The sequence below is a fragment of the Lemur catta genome, chromosome 5 (genome assembly GCF_020740605.2).
Source record: "Lemur catta isolate mLemCat1 chromosome 5, mLemCat1.pri, whole genome shotgun sequence".
NCBI lineage: Eukaryota > Metazoa > Chordata > Mammalia > Primates > Lemuridae > Lemur > Lemur catta.
In genome coordinates, this window is record NC_059132.1 from 63,582,557 (window position 1) to 63,594,840 (window position 12,284).

General features: G+C 45.1%; 1 protein-coding gene across 4 annotated transcripts; it reads left to right on the forward strand.

The window, feature by feature from the left end:
* The first annotated feature begins 993 nt into the window (after positions 1–993).
* Positions 994–12,055, forward strand: LOC123638359 (butyrophilin subfamily 2 member A2-like). 4 transcript variants are annotated; one of them, XR_006735321.1, is made up of 8 exons: positions 994–1,239; positions 1,713–1,839; positions 2,586–2,933; positions 5,182–5,463; positions 7,209–7,427; positions 7,834–7,854; positions 7,953–8,075; positions 9,632–9,717. XR_006735321.1 is itself a non-coding variant. In XM_045551967.1 (8 exons), exons 2-8 carry the CDS (start codon positions 1,743–1,745, stop codon positions 10,228–10,230), a joined length of 1,593 nt encoding a protein of 530 aa, XP_045407923.1. In that variant the 5' UTR covers positions 998–1,239; positions 1,713–1,742; the 3' UTR covers positions 10,231–12,055. The 4 variants fall into 4 exon arrangements, 3 of the variants coding, with proteins under 3 accessions (XP_045407923.1, XP_045407925.1, XP_045407924.1); XM_045551967.1 differs by having other exon boundaries at positions 998–1,239; positions 7,953–7,979; positions 9,632–12,055; XM_045551969.1 differs by lacking the exon at positions 5,182–5,463 and having other exon boundaries at positions 998–1,239; positions 7,953–7,979; positions 9,632–12,055.
* Positions 12,056–12,284: the final 229 nt, after the last annotated feature.

The following is a 12,284-nucleotide window of genomic DNA, read 5'->3' on the forward strand; positions in this document are numbered from 1 at the left end:
ATAGGTAGTTGAACAGAGATAATAACTGAAAAAACAAAACTCAAAAAAGAACAAAAAGTTAAGCTGATCAAAATGGAGAGTTCTTTATGTTTTTGTGCTAGAATTTTAATTTTACCGTAGGGTCTGAAGAAATGGATTATAGTATCTTGTGTATTCAATTTGCTTTTGTTGTCCTGTGTTCATCCTGATTTTTTTCTACCTTTCATTGTTTATTTTACAGCTCTGTTCTCTGATTTGCTGTTGTTTTGTAACCTTGATGTTGTCTATTACTCAGAGAGCATGAGCCATCATTTGCTAAAAATCTATTCAAATTATTTTGACAAATGTCAATCCCTCCCCCTTGAGCTTCCTTACACACACACACACACACACACACACAGACACACACACACACACACACACACACATAAAGATTTCCCAAAAGAATCTTAAGTGTATATTTAGTTCTGATAGTAGGGACCGCAAATCTATTGATTTGCACATCTTACACAATAGTTCTTGAATGAACAACAAGGTTTTCATAAGAGATGCTGCAATTGCTGTCTCACTTCCCTTCCAGTTCTGCTATTACCCGCCCTCTTCTACCCTGGTCTGCTGCCAGCTAATGGCTCCCGCCCCCAACCTCCAGACCTACCAATTTAAACGAAATTCCTCTGACTTTGGAAAACAGAGAAGCTTATGTTTACCTCTGCCCTTCCTCACCCCAACCTCTTTGAGCACAGGTCTACACAGGGAGAATTCTCCTCCTGGTTAGCAGCAACGCCACAAACCACAGGGAATCCCAAAACTTTCAAAAAAAAAAAAAGGAAAAGAAAAAAAGCATCTTCCTTCCGAAAGAAAAAAGAAATTAAAAGACTCAATAATCTCTGAAAGTTATTTGCAGCTTGAATTTTTTTTAAACTATTTCCGTATATTCTACCTAGTAACTGATGAGAAATAAGGCTCAGGGACACCACTGGCTGGCTGACCCATAGCTGCCCAATCGTGGGCTCGAAGCCATTCCTGGGAAATCTCAGGACTTTGCCGACCCACAGGAGACCGAATCTGAGGTTCCGGGTCCAGCAGCTCTCGACATCGCAGCTAATGGGAGGTGAAAAAAAGTTTTCTGTGCTCGTTTGGGACGGTTCGTTCTCTAGTGCTGCCTGTGCCCACGGGCGGATTGGAGAAAAGAGAGACAACTGGAAAATCATCATTTGAGGGTCACAGGAGAAAAGAAAACAAAGAAGTTAATTCTAGAAGGTAGGAAAGGAAGGGGAAGCGCTACAGCTCCGAGGTGGGGTTGATGGGTGGCAGAATGGAAGCTATGGAGGAAAAGAGGGTCCCTGGCAGAGGGGAGGCCCACCGGTGGGGAGGCGCGGCGTGCCTGGCCTTAACTCGGATCGCCCGGCCTGGTTCACCGGGAGGAGGAAGACAAGAGAAGGGAGGGTGTGGAAGAATATCAAGTGACAATTAAAGAAACTGGACTCTGGCTAGAGAGGTGAGCCTAGGAGGGCGGAAAACTGCCTGCCTGATGGTTGTATTGTTGACTTATTTCATGGAATGTTTAATGAATACTTTTATTGGGAAATATCTGAACCTTGGGTGGAAGGGGGCCACCCAAGACAGAAGTTGGGGCGCTGATGAGAACAGCATGGGTGACAGGAATGTTTGAGCTAGGTCAGAACTGTGGTGCCAGGTCTCCTTTGGCTGAATCTCCTCCTCTGGACCCCTAGGCTTCTGGTCCCTGCCTGTCCTGGGTGACTATGTTCTTGGTACTCATGGAGCCAGCTGCTTCCCTGCACTTCTCCTTACCAGCCTCCCTTCTCCTCCCGCTCCTCAGCCTCCTTGCACTGGTCTCAGGTAGGGATGTGTGCCACTTGCCGCTATCAACTATCAGAAAGCCACGTCAACACTTAAGCTTGCAAACAGGAACAGGGAAGAAGGACCGCAGTGCTGTAGACTCCTCCTTCCTTCTGCACGTGCTGTCCAATAGGAATACAGTGAGAGCTACAAAGACTAGTTGCATATGCAATTGCAAATTTTCAGAAGCTTTTTATTTTTTTTTACTTTTTACTTAAAAAAGTAAAAAGAAACATGAAATAAATTTTCATAATATATTTTGTTTCACCCAAATAATGAAATATTAATATTTAAATGCTTAGTTTATGCAAAGTATTACCAATGAGATATTTAATATTTAAAAATTTTAAATCTTCAAAATCCTGTGTATATGTATATTTACAGGATCAGCTTGTTTCAACTGGAACTAGTTAGGGGATACCCTTTTGGACAGCTCCAGTTTACAACACATTCAGGCACTATGCTAGATTGGGGAAGAGAGGAAAAAGTCCTTGGGGGCACAGGGTCTATAGAGGGTGCTCAGGGTGAGCTCTTCAATGTTTGTACAGGAGGCATTAGCAGCCTCAATGCTGCTGCTCTGAGGGAGCAGGTGACCAGCCACAGCAACTAGTCCCCAAGATTCTCAGCCCAGGAAGCCCCTGAGGTCTGGGAAAGAATTTTTTAGTGCCTGGAACATCCACTTCCTTTCCTGCCTCAGATATTCAATGCCTCTGGTCCCTGTGTGATTCTGCTCCTTTGTTGAACAGCCCAGTTTACCGTCCAGGGGCCAGCTGATCCAATCCTGGCCATGGTGGGAGAAAACACCACTTTACACTGCCACCTGTCACCCGAGAAAAATGCTGAGGACATGGAGGTGCGGTGGTTCCGGTCTCAGTTCTCGCCAGCAGTGCTGGTGTACAAGGGTGGGCGAGAGAGAACAGAGGAGCAGATGGAGGAGTACCGAGGAAGAACCACCCTTGTGAGCAAAGACATCAGCAGAGGCAGGGTGTCGCTGGTCATACACAATGTCACAGCCCAGGAGAATGGCATCTACCGCTGTTACTTCCAAGAAGGCAGGTACTATGATGAGGCCATCATGCACCTCAAGGTGGCAGGTGGGTCACTTCATTTGGTTTTATTACTGTTTCACAGTGTGACTTTTGGGACAAGTTTCTCAGCTAATCTCAGGCCCACTGCAGACCAGATTTTTGCCTGGAATCCCCTTTCTGTGGGGAAAGTAGCATCCTCCTGCCCAAGGGCCAAATGAGTGAGTTTGCTGTTGGCATGACTTCTTGAGAAGGAAACAAAGAATTCATCTGCAGCCTTGAGTACGGGAGACCAGTTAATCTCTGAAGATAATTCTTGACCCTGCTTTATCACTGAAAATATGTGCTTTTGAGAGTGAGAGCAGGCACTGTCAATAATTGCATCATTGCAACTGGGATAAACAAGGACTGGCTAGAGAATTACAACATAAGAGCATCTCATTTCTTGATAAATATTAATCTTGTCTCTTTCTCCTTTTCCCAAATACTGACTGCAGAGAGAATAACAGATATGTAAATAGATGATTTTATTAAACAAAACTAAAAACAGAGGAAAAATTATGCACTAAGCACTAATACCTACACAGAAAGTGAGTGAGAATTTGGCAGGGAGGAATTTGTCAAGGCTTCCCCAGCATAGAAGTGCATTTAAATGGGGATTTCTAGGAAGTTATGACGATGACTGTGAGGAATGATTTCACTCCTGAGTCAGTGTACTGTGCTTTAAGAGAAAGGTTTGAAGACTAGAATACCCTTTAAGACTCAGAAGACTATGGTAGCATTTCAGTCCATCAGACCAGTGGAAGTGAGGTTTGAGGAGAATGTGTCCTTCCCGCCGGGCCTTAAATGATAACAGGTAGGAGACTCCATCTTTCTTGCTGATAATGACAACCTTGTATCTGATTAAAATAGAATATCATGGAATGAGGTTTTCTTCACCCTTATGTTCTGACTCCGCTCACAAAGGCACTGCATGGTTGACCAAGTATGGTTTGTGAATGGCAGGAACCCTCGATTCTTTCCCTGTAAACCTGGCCCTGGCCTGTCCTGCCCAACTCCAAATGGGATTGTTGTAGGATTTTGTGTTTGTTTGTTCATTTTTTTTTTTGGTTATGTTGATTGGCTGGTTCATTTTAGTGATGATTTTCAGTCTGTTGTCTCATACTTGCCCTCATTGCACCGCACAAGATGTAGAATGTTTGTAGAATGTTGTTTTCCGATATACTAAGTTATTTTAATTCTTATTTCATTTCACAATTTCTCTGTCAGCCTTGCAATGTACAACTGTTTTTTTTTTCTCGCTTTTGACAAAAATCAAATAGAGCAGGAAGCTTTAGACTTGAATGATTGCTTTAATTTCCTATCTTTCATATACTTTGCGGGGTAGGCTTTACAAAAGAATTACTCAAAAGGACTTTAGATGATCACACATGGCTAATGGGTCTCCCTGAACCATGGTTTGTAGCCTTCTCACACTTGGTATTCTCTATTATTGAAGATATTTTTAAAGGTAGAATTTAGTTAGGTTGGGTCTAGATTCTGAGGATTTTGGGTGAAAGTTTTCTGACATTGAAGAAGTGATATTGTTATTTTAAGAATCCCAAGAGCATCCAGATCTTTCTAATACATAGATGTTCTCAAAAGACTATAAGAAAATCACCTAATAGACTGTGCCTCTGGGAGATAAACATCTGTGAATCAGGAAAAGGGCTGGCTTTGGTGGCTAGCTCTGTCTATTCTCCTAAAAACCATCACCTCTTATACGTAGTAAGTAGCTGTGGTGATGTGAAGCCCAGATCTGGACAGAAGAGACAGTGTCTTTAGGTTAAAAGTTTCTTAAGAGTCTGCCAGTGTGGCAGGTTTCTGTCTATGTTGTATTATTCTAGAGCCTCATGAAACCATCATCTATTGAGAAGTTTTTTCAGGAACAGAAAATGAAATCCTGACCCTGCCTATTTCGGGATGGACTGGACACACCCAGCTGGAAATGAGAAAATTAGTCTTTGACAGAATAAACCGAACAGCAAGCATTTACAGCAGGCAAACAGATGCTTGGTGCTGTGATGGGGCCTGTACGTGCAGCACAAACAAGAGTGTACACTGTAATCCTTTCCTTTTAGACATCTCACAACTTATTTGGCGTATTGGTCTCCCAGTGTTCTCCAAAACCAAGGTTCTTTCCTATTTCCTTTCCTCCCTCCTGTTTCTTTCTCCCTCCTTCTGTCTTTTGCTTCCTTTCTTCATCCCTTCACAGAAGAGGCACAGTAGGGACTGAGACACCACTGCTTGGTAGCTGAGCCCTGGTCTCCCTCCCCAGGCCTAGGCTCTAAGCCCCTTGTTGAAATGAAAGGGCACGAGGATGGGGGCATCCGGCTGGAGTGCACATCTGGAGGGTGGTACCCAGAGCCTCTCGCGGTGTGGAGGGACCCCTATGATAAGGTTGTACCTGCCCTGGAGGAGGCTTACACTGCTGACAGAGACGGCCTCTTCATGGTGACCACAGCTGTGATCATCAGAGATAGCTCCCTGAGGAACATGTTCTGCTCTGTCAACAGCACCTTGCTCGGCCAGGAGAAGGAAACTGTGATTTTCATTCCAGGTTAGTTCTCTGCCCCCTAGAGACTCATGGTGTGTAGGTGGGATCCTCAGCCCACAGATGGATCCCCAAGTGGAGATGAGGGAGGGCAGGAGTGTGAGTTGAAGGGTCCTGGGCCCTGGGGATCTGGAAGCTGCAGCTTAGCTGAGGTCTCTTCCCTTGTCACAAGGGAAAAATCAAAGAATCTCAAAACCATGAGTAAGAATCTCTCCTCTGAGGGTTAACCTGATCCTTTTTTTTCCTGATGAGGTTCTTGTCGTTAAGCAATTTTTAAATATACAGAACAATCATCACTCATGGAGATTAGTATGGATGGGTGACTACACCTGGTGATCCAGTCTGCTAAAGCCCTCCCTTCCTGCCCATGGGGATAAAGCTGGGGAAATTCTGCAGCTACTTATATTCATAATTCATTCAACAAATATTCAACAAGTACCTGCTGTGTTCAGGACACTGTTCTAGAACCAAAGGCTTAATGATTGAACAAAATAAACCAGGCATGTTGGCTCATGCCTGTAATCCTAGCACTCTGGGAGGCTGCGGTGAGAGGATCGCTGGACCTCAGGAGTTCGAGACCAGCCTGAGCAAGAGCGAGACCCCGTCTCTAGTAAAAATAGAAAGAAATTAGCCAGACAACTAAAAATAGAAAAAATCAGCTGGACCTGGTGGTACACACCTATCATCCCAGCTACTCAGGAGACTGAGGCAGGAGGATCACTTAAGCCCAGGAGTTTGAGGTTGCTTTGAGCTAGGCTGACACCATGGCACTCTAGCCCAGGCAACAGAATGAGACTCTGTCTCCAAAAAAAAAGAAAAAAAGAAAGGAAGAAAAGAAAATGAATAAAATAAATAACAATCTCTCCCCTTATGGAGTTCACATTCCAGAAAGGAAGAGAGCAATAAATGAAATAGTTAATATAAATGGTTCAATAATTAGTTAAATGTATATTATATCAGGTGTTGATGAGTATGTGGGAAAAATTAAGCAAGGAGGGAATAGGGAGCACCAGGGGCATGGGGCGTGGTGATTATTAACAGGATGGTCGGGGAAAACTTTAAAGAAGGGAATGGAGCAATGAAGGGAATGAACCAAGCAGATACTTGAGGAGGGAGCAAGCCAGGTAAGAGGAATACCTTATGCAAAGGGCCTGAGGTAGGGGCAGGTCTGGCAGTTTCAGGGAACCCCAGGAGTCTGTGCTGGTGTTGCTGGAATGAAGCGAGTGCAAGAAGTAGGAGTAGATGAATTCACAGTGGCAATGAGGCCACATTGTATGGGGCAGCATAGGCCAAAACAGACTTTGGCTTTTAGTCTGAGTGAGATGGGAAGCACTGGAAGGTTTTGAGCAAACAATTAATATCATCTCACTTAGGCAGTTCTGCTGAGAATAGACTGCAGGAGGTAAGGGCAGAACAAGGAGGGGGCATTGCAATATTCCAGACAAGAGTGAGAGTGGCTTGAGCCAGGGAAGTGGCTATGCTGATTCAGCATGGCTGGTTAGCCTCATTTACCCTGGTCCTTTCCATGGTGACTCCAGATGTCTCTGCTTTTCTATCTCCTGGGGCTCAGCCCTGGTAGTCACTGAGGGATCAGCCAATGCAGAGTCAGCATCGCTTGCTCCACCTGGGGTTTCTGAGCAGAAGGTGACAGAGCAGGTTCCTGAGGAAGCTCTTCAGATGTGCTCCTGAGGGGCCTCTCACCCTGCGTCTCCTGTTTCCTACTAAATGGACTTTTCTGGCTGCCTTTTCAGAGTCATTTATGCCCAGCGTATCTCCCTGGGTTGTGATCCTGGCTCTCATTCTGGCTATTATCATCCTCATGGCTGTGAGCATCTATTACATCAAGAAACTCCACAGGGAAAAAAGGATTTTGTCAGGGGAAAAGAGAGGTGAACTGGAAGGAAAAGAATTTGCTCAGAAGGAATTGGAGAAAGAATATGTAGAAAAAGAGAAAGAACGTCAAATAAAAGGTAAAAGAACCAGAAGACAAGTTCACTGACATAGAAAGGACACGGTTCTGACAGGGGAGGAAAGAGAAGAAACATGTATCAGTAGCAGCCAGGGCTTGGAGCTCACAAGTCCTAGGGATTAATCTCTCAGAGCTTTATTACTTCCATTGTGCAATCATTGCATTCATTCATTCCCCTGGACACATGTTCAACCACTAAATGGTTGAACAAAGGAAGCCTAAAAATGCACCGATACCATCCAGCCTGTGGATCACAAATCCTTTCTGGTTTCTGACAGTTTGTGTGGCATGGGGGGAGGGTGATGCTGGTGCTCATAGGGAGGACGGGTCCTGCATCATTTAATGCAAACCCAACTTCTCTTAGTTCTTCTGCTGAGGACATTATTCTGTTTCTGTTTCTTTTTCAGAGCAACTTCAAGAAGAATTGCGTGAGTTTAGCCTTTCTTGAACTACTTCATGCACAATTTCTGCCCTGCTTGGTTAGCCTTTATCTCATAACATTCAGCTCTCTGTCTGTCCCTTGCAGGATGGAGAAGAACACTCTTACATGCTGGTGAGCGCCGCTGACGTTCCCTGAGATCCAGAGCTTTCTCCCCACTAGCAGCCAACAGTGCTCTTGAGAAGAGATGAGCAAGGGGCCCAAGGCTGGGTGCGGATGGGTGGGGGCAGCTGGGAGCACCAGCAGTGTCCCACCAAAGCTAAATCATGGCTCTTCTGTCAGGGAATCCCAACAGCAATTTGTCAATCCTACAGTTTATTTCCTATGATCTTTTCTCCTTTAGAATAATTTAGTCCATAATCACCAGAGGTCTCTGATACATAGTGGACCTCCCCAGGAGTTACATTTCAGTAGTTGTTACTCTTGGATCCTGGATCAATTTGAAAGAAGACAATGATGTCTTCGCTGTTTATGACCTGGGGATGGTGTAGACCAGCAGTCCCTAACCTTTTTGGCACCAGGACCCAGTTTCACAGAAGACAGTTTTTCCATGGATGGGGGTTTGTGTGGCAGAGCTCTGAGGCCTGGTCGCTTACAGGCCACGGACTGGTAGCAGTTCACAGCACACGGATGGGACTGTGTACAGGTGAAGACCCACGTGGGGAAAAGGGAATGAGTTTCCCCAATAAGCCTGATGCTAGGGTGTCCAAATAGGTGGCCAGAAATGCCTTTGTGCTCCTCAGAGAGCACCAGTACCCTGCATGTAGCCTGCCAGGGGAGGGGGGCCAGGTGAGTGTGAGGACACAGAATCCACTTGTCTACTCCTAATAGCACTTTGAATTTTATATTTGTCACCTGCTGCCCAGAAGCACTAAACAATTTAGTGTTACCAGATACTGTGGAACAGGGACTGTTCTTTTTTAGGTGAATTTCAAAATTATCACACAATCAGAAGTTGTCACAATCAGGTAAATTAATTTGCAGAAAGGATGAAATCATTTCAACACAATAGAAAGATAGACTAAATAAGTAATAAAGGATGAAGATGGGAGAGGTCTGTAGAATGTCCAGGGTCTAGAGAATTTCCTGTACCCAGAGAGGTCATAGCTGTTGACTTTGGACGCAAGTTGTTAAAGCAAAACTGGATGTAAATATTTCCTCCCTACCTTTTCCACACACACCTCTCAGACAGCAGGTTGGCTTTAGGGAAAATTTATCCTCCTTTCCACTTTGAAGGTGTCCTTTTCAGTCATTTCAATTAGTTCTCACCTGGTTAAAAGAACACAGGGGACTCATTAAGAGACCCTTTATCACCCAGGACACTGTGTAGTAAGAGACTCACCTTGGTTGATCCATGGGGGTGTTGGGGGAGCGCAACATGAAGCCTCTTTGCTGGTTTCAGCCAAGTTGTAAAGTTTCTAACTAAAGAGAGACCCAGAGATCATCTGTCCTACATAGAATATAGGGCAGATCTAAGAATGCTGAGAGAAAGTGGAAACCATTAATTTTGGCTCATTTGCTAAACCTTCTGGGTTTCTAAGGGCCCCAATTCTCCTCCACCTGAGGGCACTGCTCCTTCACTGGAGAGAGACGTGCAGCTTCAGTAACTGTCAGTCTGTGAGCTGCCTGGGACCAAGGCCCTTCATGGAAAGAACCACGACATGAGGGACCCCCACTAGCTTTCTGAGCCTTTTATGAGGGATCAGGAATCACACAATCTCCAGGTTCCTGGGCCCCCAGGCCTAAACCTGAGACTTCCTCTGCAGCTGATGTGGTCCTGGACCCAGACACCGCTCACCCTGAGCTCTTCCTGTCTGAGGATCGGAGAAGTGTGAGACGGGGCCCTTCCCGGCAGAGCGTGCCTGACAACCCTGAGAGATTCGACTGTCAGCCTTGTGTCCTGGGCCGGGAATATTTCACCTCAGGAAAACATTACTGGGAGGTGGAAGTTGAAAACGTGATGGCATGGACAATGGGGGTTTGTAGAGACAGTGTTGAGAAGAAAGAGGAGGCCCTGCTGCTTCCTCAGAATGGCTTCTGGACCCTGGAGATGTTTGAAAACCAATACTGGGCCCTGTCCTCCCCCGAGAGGATTCTCCCTCTGAGAGAGCGCCTTGGCCGGGTGGGCGTCTTCCTGGACTATGAAGCTGGAGATGTCTCCTTCTACAACATGAGGGACAGATCGCACATCTACACGTGTCCCCGTTCACCCTTTGCTGGCCCCCTAAGACCCTTCTTCAGGCTGGGGTCTGATGACAGCCCCCTCTTCATCTGCCCAGCACTCACAGGAGCCAATGGCGTCACAGTGCCCGAGGAGGGCCTGATTCTTCACAGGGCGCAGACCCTACACCGCCCTCAGGACTAATTCCCTGGTCTCACAGCCATGTAGAGAAGCCCTGGCCATCTCAGTACCACTGCATGGGGCCTCCTGGCTGAGTCCAGGCCCTCCTTCCCTCTGGTCACATAAGAGAACATCTTCTAGCTGCCTCTTTCATAGCCATTTCAGGCCTCAGCCCCAGTCTCCCCCTCACCAGGCAGTGGCTTTAGTAGCTCCTCTGCTTGTACCTATGGGGAGGATCTAGTCTTAGGCAGCTACTGCTATTACACAGCTCCCAGCCAAGACGAAAGTGTGACAAGGTGATGGACAGCAAACCTGCTGCTTTACCATCAGGGTGACAATGTTGATCCTTATACTTCACTTGGTACCAGACGTTGTGGACATGGGGCGAGGGCAACAGCATGCACCAGGATGTAGGAGGAGGGAGGGAACCACACACTTGAGAGGAGAGGAAACCACATGTAGAAATCAGAGATAGAGGAAGTAGGACCAGAGAGCTGGGAGGAGACCAAGGTTGTGAGCATGATTAAGCCCCACCAGGACAGCTAAGGGGTCCTAGGAGATGGTGGCCCATTTCCACCCAACCCCCAAGATTTCTAGACCACGGACGCACAGGCTTAGACCTGGGATGAAAAAGAATGAAGAACAAGGACACATGTTCATCTGGTCTGGCTCAGGTGTCCCTGCAATAAACAAGGAAATCATTACTCAGTCATTGAGTATGGCTTGATGTTTAAGGTCCTGCCTGAGCAGGTGAGTACTGGACCAAGGCCACCAGAGGGTTCAGGTTCAATGGGGACAGCAGCATTTTCAAGCTCCCGGTGTCAAGATGTCTTTAGACCCTTAAAAATTATTGAGGACCCCAAGAGCATTTGTTTATTTGGGTTAATATCTGTTAATATTTATGGCACTTGTGATTGAAACTTACAATTTTTAAGTAGTTATTAATTTATATTAAATAATGTTAATAAACTAAGTTAATGCAAGCAGCATATTTTATGAAAAATGACTTGTTTTCAAAGCAAGATAAATTTATTGAGAAGTATGACATTGTTTAATGTTTTCTAAATCTATTGTCTGGCTTAATAGAAGATGTCTGTATTCTCATATGTGAGTTTGTATTCAGACTGTTGGGATATCACAGGTCATACAGGCTCAAGAAAACTTTACTATACCCTAGTGTGAGAATGAGATTAAAAACAACACATAATGTCTGAATTTTATTATGGAAATATTATAGTATTAACTTTGAGCATCCATTAAAAGTATATTAGAGACACCCCACCATCACCACCCAGGAATCTCCAGACCATATTTGAGAACTGCAATAAAGGATCCTGGAAATGAATCATTGTGATGGTTAATTGTAGGTACGAAGTTGATTGGATTGATGAGTATATAGACAGCTGGCAAAGCAATGTTTCTGGGTGTGTTTGTGAGGGTGTTTCCAGAGGAGATTATTAGCCTGTGAATCAGTGGTCTAAGTGAGAAACAACTGCCCTCAATGTGGGCAGGTACCTTCCAGTCAGAACAAAATGACAGAAGAAAAGTGAATTCTGTCTCTCTCTTTCTCCTGGAACTGGGACAGTCTTTTTCTGTCCTTGGACATCAGAACTCCAGGCTCTCTGATATTTTGACTTCAGGACTTGCACCATCAGCGCCCCATATTCTCAGGCCTTTGGCCTTGGACTGAGAGTTACACCATAGCTTCTCTGGTTTTGAGGCTTTCAGACTTGGACTGAGTCACGCTATCAGCATCCCAGCGTCTCCTTGCATACGGCCTGTCAGGGAACTTCTCAGCCTCCATAAACATGTGAGCCTATTCTCCTAATAAATGCCTTTCGTATATCTATATCTATGCCTGTATCTATATCTATATATCGACATCTCCTATTGGTTCTATCTCTCTGGAGATCCCTGACTAATACAATCAGGCATCTAAAATGCTGGCGTAAATGGTAGTATTTGGGATTTTAGACAATTCAATAATCCAATTGGAAAACTGGGCTGAAAAAAATTTAAATTGTCCAAGATTGTGTTACTGCAGTTACAAATAGATACATTATGGAAAGAATTGGGAA

Bases quoted from the DNA above. Each gene is read 5' to 3' on its own strand.
- LOC123638359 (XM_045551967.1), top strand. From the start codon at position 1,743: ATGTTCTTGGTACTCATGGAGCCAGCTGCTTCCCTGCACTTCTCCTTA. The intron at 1,840-2,585 runs GTAGGGATGTGT...TTTGTTGAACAG, and splicing joins CCTCCTTGCACTGGTCTCAG to CCCAGTTTACCGTCCAGGGG. The intron at 5,464-7,208 runs GTTAGTTCTCTG...CTGCCTTTTCAG, and splicing joins AACTGTGATTTTCATTCCAG to AGTCATTTATGCCCAGCGTA.